At 38.0% G+C, this 9672-nt stretch overlaps 1 protein-coding gene across 1 annotated transcript; it reads right to left on the bottom strand.

The window, feature by feature from the left end:
* Nucleotides 1–3568: 3568 nt before the first annotated feature.
* slc26a10 (solute carrier family 26 member 10) lies at nt 3569–9345 on the bottom strand. Its single transcript, XM_032521172.1, has 18 exons — nt 8805–9345; nt 8169–8279; nt 7842–7999; nt 7530–7694; nt 7281–7433; nt 7111–7193; nt 6870–7017; nt 6665–6778; nt 6276–6353; nt 6096–6191; nt 5484–5590; nt 5227–5296; nt 4855–5037; nt 4686–4740; nt 4402–4490; nt 4256–4310; nt 4039–4145; nt 3569–3928 (listed from the first exon to the last, which is right to left on the bottom strand). Exons 1-18 carry the CDS (start codon nt 9067–9069, stop codon nt 3890–3892), a joined length of 2076 nt encoding a protein of 691 aa, XP_032377063.1. The 5' UTR covers nt 9070–9345; the 3' UTR covers nt 3569–3889.
* Nucleotides 9346–9672: the final 327 nt, after the last annotated feature.

Raw genomic sequence — 9672 nt, 5'->3', positions numbered from 1 at the left:
GAGAAGCTGGGCAGAGAGTTCAGCCCAATATAAACAGATCCACAGTGGCTTCAATTATCCACACATTTTAGAGGGACAACCGGTAAGTAACTATATCTTTCTACTTCTACAATGAGATTCCATGTAGTCTAGTTTGACATAGGTCAAGATTTCTACAGTAAATGTTCCTGCTTGTCCACACATTTTTCACTATTGAAGTTAGAGAACATTCAGGTGGACGAACAAGACTTCTTTCAATTGAATAAGAGCATGCCATTGTTGACATGGTGGTCCAGAACAACACCCTCCGCCTCAAAGAAATTCAGCAAAGAATAACACAGTACAATCAACTGTTCCACAATATCCACCAATGTAGTCTCTCCACAATTGATTGTGTTCTAAGGAGAAATGCAATCTGAATGAAGCAAGTATACAAAGTGTTCTTTGAGAGGAACTCCGTTCAAGTATGTGCAACCCAATTACTTCACTTTTACTGTTAACACAAAGATGTGTTTTTCCTGAATTTTAAGTATGTGTTCATTTACTATTCCATGCTACTGTGAGTGAAAAGATTTAGGAATATCTTTGTATACTGCTGCTTCAAAGTGTGAACTCAAACTTCACCAACAGTTTTACAGTATTGACTGCAATCAATGCCATTACTGTAAAACACTAACTTATTGTATTGTACCTTGTCTTTTTTTTTTACTCTAGAGAATCTTGGAGTTGGATTGCAGACCAACTCATTATGAGTACCTGTATATTGATGAAACAGGCTTCAATCATCACAAAAAAGAGAAGAGGGAGATATGTGATTGGACATTATGGTACAGTCAATGTCCCTGAACAATGAGGAGGCAACATCACTCTCTGTGCCACAATTTTTACAACTGGTATTCCGGCATGCAAGGCTCCTACATTTCTTAAACCTCCTCAATTTCATCTTCTTTCTGCAGGATGATCAGGAGCAAATGGTGCAGAATTTTGTAGTTGTTTGGGACAATGTCCAATTCCACCGTTCACCACTATTGCAAGAGTGGTTTGAGAATCACCCACGTTTCAGGATGGTGTTCCTTCCACCATGTTCTCCTTTCCTGAATCCAATTGAGAAATTCTTCTCCCCTTGGAGATAGAAAGTACATGATCGCAACCATTAGAACCAAGTAAGTCTTCTTTGAGCAATGGAAAAGTCCTGTGGAGACATTGGGGCACAAGCATGTCAAGGATAGATACGTTTTTTTCCCGTGATGCATGACTCGTGAAAATATTTGCTGTGATGTTGATGAAATTGTCTGGCCAGATGTAATTGAGAGGCATGATCAATGAATTAATCAAGTCAATGAATGCGTTACATTTTTTGTTTAATTTTTATTTACTTATGTACTTATTTGCATAATATTTCTTGTGGGGTTACAACTCATGCATTACTAGAACAAAATGCTATGTTTCATTGCGCAGTGAATATTTAACTGTTTCACCAACATAAGAGTGTGTTTAGTTTGCTGTTTTAACTGTTTTAAAAGCAGTTACCTGAGTTTGGAGAAATGTATCAAATCAATCGAGAAAAACTGTAAATGATACTCTGCTTTGTCATGACGAACCTAACATAATTGTATTGCCAATATTAGTAGTAGAAATATCATTTCATAGAAACTATGTGTACTGCTGCTTTTGCTGTATAGAAAGAACAGAAAATACTTGATTATTTATCCTTTTGTAAATTGTATTATTCCACTGTTTTTGTAGTCTTTTTGTGTTTTCTTTGGGATTTTGTTTTTATTTGGTTAGGTTTGGGTCAACTAACATAACATTTACACATTACCTGTAAGCAATTTTTCATAATCAAAGCGTTCCTAGAGGAGTTTGCAGTGATACTTTTTTAGTGTGTGTGTGTGTGTGTGTGTGTGTGTCTGTCTGTGTATGTCTGTGTCTTTGTGTGTGTGTCTGTCTGTCTCTCTTTGTGTGTGTGTGTGTGTGTGTGTGTGAGGTCTGCCGGTAGAATCTGGCTTAGTAAACATTTGGCCAGAGTCTTGTGTACCATGTTCTAATTGAAGTGGACTACTTCCTGCCAATTAGTGGTACACTCCTTGAGCTTAAAACCCAAAGGGTACAGTGTCTAGAGGCCTCTTTGAAATATGCACTGGAAAAAATTAATAACTTGGCTATCCAACATCAAGCAAGGAAATAATTAGTTTTTTTCCTCTTTTTTACGTCCTGGTTTTGAACTCACACTACGTATAGTTTTATCAGGTCAAGGTAACAGGACTTTTTCAATAATATTACTTTTTCAATATTATTTATATTATGGTTACACTTCAATATCATTTATGTTATTGTTACTTACTTTTGCTATATTTTTTAATTACACATTCAGTTTAATTTCACATCACTTCCTTACTTTCATTGCAATGTTTGTACAATGGCCAATGGCCACCTCACTTTACTTTGCAATATCTTTTATATAATGCCACTCTACATTCATTCAGTACTTTTTGCACATTGTCTGTTGTTTGCCTGTTGTTTGTTTGTTTGCTTGTTGGTTTGCTTTTTACTGTATAAAACTGCTGCTGTAATGAGGGAATTTCCCCATCGCGGGATAAATAAAGTATTATTTAATCTAATCTAATGATGATGAGCAGTGGGGGGGAAACCTTTAACTGTTGAACAGCAGAGGGCATCATGGTGCTGAGGAAGACATCACTTTCAATATGGCATTTACAGCCTGTGCTAAAACACATCTTAAACATTTTATAACAATGTACAAACTTTCTTTCTGCAGTAAAAATATTTAGTCTTATTTAGCAAGTTTATGTAAAAATAGACACAAATTGACACCAGTGTAGCTTGCATGTTAAATTAACCAGCATTCTGTATGATTTATGACTTGTTGTCTTACTTTCCAATTTTACCCCTTGTGGCAAACAAATCCTTTGTCTTTGTTGTTTTTGAACCTTGGTTTTTCACTTTTGATCACATCTCAGTGCAGACACACAGGTCTACAGTACCTCACCAAATACAAAGACTGCTCTTCTTCTCTCTTCAAAACCTGACACAGTGGCATGCTTCACATTCCACATTGTTTCCTCCTAAAATGTATTCATACTTAATAACCACTCTTTCCCATGTCTTGGTTTAGAAACCTATTACCCAATTTCTTTGATTTTATTAAATGTATTTAAATTCAATGTAATAAATGTCATTTGAATTCACTGTGAAGTTCTGTTTTTGGAGATAGATTTATTGTGAAAAACAGCCTGTGGATTGCACAGTGGCTGGCAAATACAAAAGTCAATCATACAATGTATTGTGCAGTCTCTCGGAAATTAAAAAGACAAAACAATTTAAGACAGTATTGGATGGAATTTACTGTACATTTAATCATATATTTCAAAACATATAAATACACAAAGTAAAATACAACAAACTCCATGCACTTTATATTAATCTGTATTGCAAATAAACAGAAACTAAATAAATATAACTATTCTAATATTCCAGCACACAGTTTAAGACAATACAGAACAGAACAAGTAACCATTAGCATCTGTCATATATTGCTTTATACTCATGAGTAAAAAATGACATGTTGTTTTTTTTACACTAAATATATGAGGAGATTGAGATTTGTTACTGTTTATCTATATCAGATTGAAGTGTGCCTCAATATCTATGAGAAAACTGGTAACAATGTAATGTTATTAAGTATTGTAATTCATGACATAGTGCTACAACAGGCTACTGCTTCTTTGAAACACTGGTATACATTGAAATATGGACCAATTGCTGAATCACTGCTATACAGCTGAGAGATATAATCTCTACAACATGTAGAAGTCTTATTGGCCTACGTCTTTTCAGCCCAAACCCTGCTGGCTGCTGGGAGCATGAGTCATCATCACTGCCTCCTGGCTCATACCCAAACAGTCGTGGTGTTCTCTGGAGGTTTTTCCTACGGAAGACAACAGAAATTGCATTGTTTGTTTAGGACAATCTACGTAATTAGTAACCAAAGTGTTTTTTTTGTTTGTTTCTTGTGGAAATTTCAACTTTCTGGCTTACCTTCTGCTGTTGAATATACATCACTGCATCATGAACAGTGACAAAAATATGTTGAGGGTTCATGTAGCTCATTAGACCACTTGATGTTAGGATCTTCAATACGCTCTCTAGGGGGATGGAAATCATTGATCAGTATTCAATGTATGCAAGTGAATAAACCCAGAATCCCGTAGGGAAAACCATACGAAAAGAAGTAATTCAAATACATAGGCCCTACCATTGCAGTTTGCCAAATATACATACACTCCAACTTTCTGGCATTCAGTACACATCTGCAAAAAGCCAATAGCAATCAATTATGTTGACACATTGCACAAAGAATTTGAGTGAAGTTTGAAGCATAATGTCTTGCTTTAGACTAACCTGTGTAAAGAGTCTTGCTCCAGCAACATCAACAAAAGTCACACTGCTGCAATCGATTAACACTGCTTGAACATCACTCTCAGATGTTTCTACAGAAAAGTAAAAAGTAAATGAATGAAAAGCTTTGAAAGCTTAATATTATACATGTCTACACAAATGTGAATACAACTCCGTAAAGGCCAAACAACTGTTGTAGATGTCCTTGTTTAAAGCTTGAATTTTTTTGGAACTATGCAATTGTCTTGTCACCCACACAGAACCACCACTATGTTTTCATTACTTACCAGATTTAAAGAACTCATTTTCTGAAGAAAATGATGTGTTTGCAATGGCTCTTTCCTAAACAACAATACAGAAAAAACAACAACAATAAGATATTGAAACTAAGCTTTACAGTGTGAATTTAAAAAAAAAAGTTAAACTCTGCTCATTCAATGATTGAAGTAGCCGTACCACAGTGCTGACAATGGCCTCTCTCTCCCTTTTCTCCAGGGCTTTCCTAGCTTTCTCTCGGCTGCGGATTCTCTCTGGCGTCAGGCCCAGCAACCTGCTCATCTCCTCCCTGAAGAAGCTACGGTTGCCGTAGTAAATAGGCCCGTTGTAAGTCAGGATCTTCACCCCAGGTACCTCATAGCACTGATAGGAAAACAGTAGCATCCTATGTTCATTCTAGGAGAGTCTGCATTGTCTCTAAGATTATGATTACCACTTGTTGGAATAACAAATAAAGATTCTATGTGCCTAAAATTTAAGTTTAATAAAAGACCTTGCGTTCATGTTAACCAAAATATATACAAGTATTAAGCAGTAAGAGCATCCTCTCACCTTGCTGTGGTTCTCCAGAGGTCTGTAAATTTCTGTGTTACTGGCCCGACCAAGCACTGAACAACCAGCCCTGTTGAACCATGAGTCATCAACTTTAATGAACAACATTATGACATGTAACATATTATAATTATATTGATCGTCTCAGTTCATGTTTAACCCTTTCAGATGAACATGGTATTTCTTACAAGAGAGTAATTGGCAAGAGCACTCACTGAATTGCACCATGGTATTTGTGAATAGAATGGAAAATGTACCTTTGTGTGCGGCAGATGACGGTCATCATAGAGAAAACCACTCCAATAGCTAGGCCAAGATCCACGTTGAGTACCACTACAGAGAGCCAGGTTACCACCCAAACCATCTGCACCAGCCAGAACAATGCATTGTCACGTCAGGATATAACAAGGCACATCAATGATGGTTAATTCCAGCAAAGCAATCAGTGTGTGCAACCTGTGCTCTACTAGCTCATGAGCCCATTGGCCTGATTTGTACCTGATTCTCTTTGGCTGGAGTTTTTTTTTTAAATTCCTTGCAACAGTTATTGTTTTAAAATCCATGCATCATCAAATTGCAGGCAGCCGTCAGACTGAATAACAAATATTTTAATCTAGATGAGGTGAATTAAGCATAGTTTTAAACGTTTTGTAAAAAACCTCAGCCTGAACAGGATAAATGAGCCACAATGTAAATATACTGAAAAACCCAATTAGTTGTGCTCTATGGGTCAGTTGTTGACCTAATGGTAACTAGGGAGCTAATTCACCATCTTCCTTTCATTTTCTTGAGTTTTATTCTTATGCATTTGGACCATGTTGCACAATACAGTTGTGTGTCTTATATTGCTGTACTAATTATTGCCTTACAAAGTCAATCCTGCTGATTCTCCACAGTTCAGGTAACTCCTGGAACTGCAGGAACATCTGCCTGAGGCTGGTGACGTTGATGCATGCCAGGACTGCCTGGGGAGATAGATTGAGGGAGATGAGGGAAATTTACCTCTTTCTTTCTCTCATTCTTGTACAGATACACACATACAAACACACCTTTGGTAGGAAGTAGAACAGCGGTCCAATCAGCAGCAGGACAACCAGAACAACCAGACTTGTGAATAAGCCAGAGAGCTGCAGGAACACACACAATTGTATTTTGTATGTTGAGTATGTATTTCTCTTTTGATTTACAATATCAGCCTTTTTACTGATTTCTTTAAAGCGTCAGTAAACATATTACCTTAAATGTACTTGCTAGTGTTTTTCTTTATATTAAAGGCCCTTCCAATCAATTTGAGAGTGATAATAGTTTTTATTTTTTTCCTTTTGTGACCCTCCTGTTTGCATTTGAATTGCAGATTGGGCCTTTAAGACAAAGAGCCTACCAGTCGCTTGTGAGTATGACACACAGAATTTACAATAGGCTATATCACATAGACTACCTGTGTGTATCCTCCAGCACTCTCGAGTATATTAGTGGTGGCAAGAGTGGCTGAGCTGGGAAAGCATGTGAAAAAAGAAGACACTGTGTTCGAGATACCGTGAGCCAGGAGCTCCTGAAATCAAGCACAGGTTTAAAGCAAAAAGTTAACAGATTGGTGAGAATATAACATGTCAACAAGCAGATGTGACATTATCACACTTTACCTGGTTGGGATGTATGGAATATCCATGTTTATCGGCATAGATCATTGCCAATGAAACCGACACAGCGTACCCAACAAATGTTATGGCTACTGTGTCCCCTGCAATGTCAGGGAAAGTGTGCAAGGCAGGCATCTGTGGCCCCGGGAATCTGAGAATAGAAGAATTCAAAATCAAACTACTGGAAGCTACTAAACTTATCACTGTTTTGTGTTCTGTTTTTTTTTCTAATCTAAAAGATTACCCAGCTGGGATGTGGCCAACTATTTCAATGTTGTAAGTAGAGTCCAGTGAGGAGGCATAAGCCACGCCTGTAGCAATAATCACCTGGAGAAGCAAACATAAACCATGACTTAACCTGTTGACCATATCGTAAATATGTACCCTAAACGTTCATAAATCCAGTTGACTAACCGTGAGAATCTCCACGGGGATAGGTGTACGTAGGCGCTGCCGATAACGCATGTTGACCTCCTTCACTGGCACCAGAACAGCCAAACACACCAAGGAGATCAGCAGCTCAGCCATGTTAGTGTGAGGCAGGTTCTCCATCACAGACGCTAAAGTCTAAACACACGAGTCAGTGAGCTGTGAGCAAATAGCACTAAATGCCCAAATGATAAAATCTTGGATTAGACCATCAAGATGTCCATCACTGCTTACCTTAAAGAGAGCAAAGGACCCAGTGTGGCGAGGAAGCCGCAGCCCCAGCATGCTTTGCAGTTGCGAGATGGTAACATGGAAGGCAGCAGCACTGGTGAAAGCCTTAACAATTGGCTCTGACAGATAGGTGGAGAGGAAGCCCAGCTGTAGACCAAACATACAGAGCTGGGGCACAAGAGATAATAATAAAAAGAGAATGTTGAGCTGTGTTGGCCAAAGCAAGTCTGCTAGTCTTAACAAAAAGACAGATCTCAGTTGCCTTATTATTTTCATTTTGTGAATTTGTGTTTTAATCCACAGTTTTTTTTTTACCATAATAATTCCTGAGAGGAGGGCTACAGCTGAAGCAACTCCAATCCTCTGGGCCTCAAAGTTGGCCGCTTCAGGCGAACTGGAGTTCATCTCGAGAGGAGTGGGAACCAGCTGCTCGACTACAGAACCAGTCATCAGACTCACCACAGCAAAGGTACCTGAGAATGAGCTTATCTCAGTAACAGTAGAACACATTATAACTGACACTGTCCTGTACACTGTTCACAATGCATGTGTGACATAATGTAAATTATGTACTCATTTTGATTAATGAAAGCTATGCTTTTCTAGAAAATACACTATATGTTATATGGACGCAAGTCTTACCTGTGGACACGTGGCGACCTGTGCCAAAAAACATGTAGAGGACCACAGGGAAGAAGGAGGTGTAAAGGCCAAATATTGGTGCCACAGACGTGAGTAACGCAAAGGCCATGCCTGTTTAGGGAAGGACAGTCAAAAAGACAGTTCATCAGTAAACACATTTTTTTCCTAATTATGTTTCAAATGTAAAATCTGTATTTATGTAGGCTTATATGGCTGAAGCATGCAAAGTACAAAAATAATAAATATTAATGAATAAGAAGACTGACTGAGTTTGTATTTAGTATTTCCACTGTGATAATGCAGTGATCTTGACAGTTTAGCCTTAATTTCTGTAAAATGTAAACACTATTCTAACCTTGCAATACTTGCTCAAATTTTATGGCATAGTTATTAATATTAATTATTACAATCACATTAATAAAAACTGTGTATTTATAGGGTTTCATTTATAATAACAATGTTAATATTATCATAATAGTTTATATTGTTGTTAGTATTATTATCATCATTATGGTATTGTTTGTTCAATTGATTCTAAAATGAAATAATGTAATACTCATAATTTACATATTAAATAACGTAATAGAAAACAAACTCTCGTTTCCCTTTATAATGATCTACTATATGTAAAGTCACCTTGCGGAATGTGAAGAATACCAACTGTCAGTCCCCCAATAGTATCTCCTAAAATCCATTTCTTTAGTCTGTATCTTGGCAGCCAGTTGAAAATGGGCACTCTCTCCCTCAACAGGTGAAGGCAAGTTTGCCTTGAACACCTACACCTCCCGGCAAGCTTGTCCCGGAGCCGCAAACTTCCACTTGTGCTATCATCGGAGCCGTAGGCCTGTTTGAAGCGGTCCTCTGTGTAAATATTCCTGTACACGGCCACAGAAGCACTCATATTGTCCCTGTAGAGATGAGAGGTGATAGCTCACCATGCGCTGTAGTAGACTCAGTAAAGGTGTTAGTCTGTTGCAATACATTTATAGCAGGGTCTGCCCTGACCTCAAGAGCCATTGCATTTTCCTGTCAGACTTTTCTTAGCCAATGACATGGCTCAAAGCTCAACATATTTTGTTACAGTGTTGAACAACTTTTTTCACATCTATGTCCTGCCTCAGATAACATAAAGGTGTGCTGGTCCAGTTTTTTCCCCCTACAAAAATCCCCTGGGTCCTACTACTCGAAGGATTTTTTTCAACACAAAGCAGAAAGTCAGGCATATAATCTGCATTTCCTTTACTCACGACCCCTCCCTCCGTCCAAACATAAAGAAACACACACACACACACACACACACACACACATACACAAACCATCTTTTGCACTACACAGTATATCCTCCTTTATGTCCTTCAGAAAGCTATGAGGGAGGTACAAGCTCAGAGGAGGCATAATTAAGTCATACAATGTATACCACTGTGAAACGCCTAAAGAGATCAAAGTTGTATTGTTGGTGGAGCTGAGGTGTAACCTCAAACCATGTCTGTTAGCAAGGAGTTCA

Source organism: Etheostoma spectabile, chromosome 7, assembly GCF_008692095.1.
Source record: "Etheostoma spectabile isolate EspeVRDwgs_2016 chromosome 7, UIUC_Espe_1.0, whole genome shotgun sequence".
Classification (NCBI taxonomy): domain Eukaryota; kingdom Metazoa; phylum Chordata; class Actinopteri; order Perciformes; family Percidae; genus Etheostoma; species Etheostoma spectabile.
The sequence above is the reverse complement of the archived record's forward strand: the minus strand, read 5'-3'. Positions and strand labels throughout refer to the sequence as shown.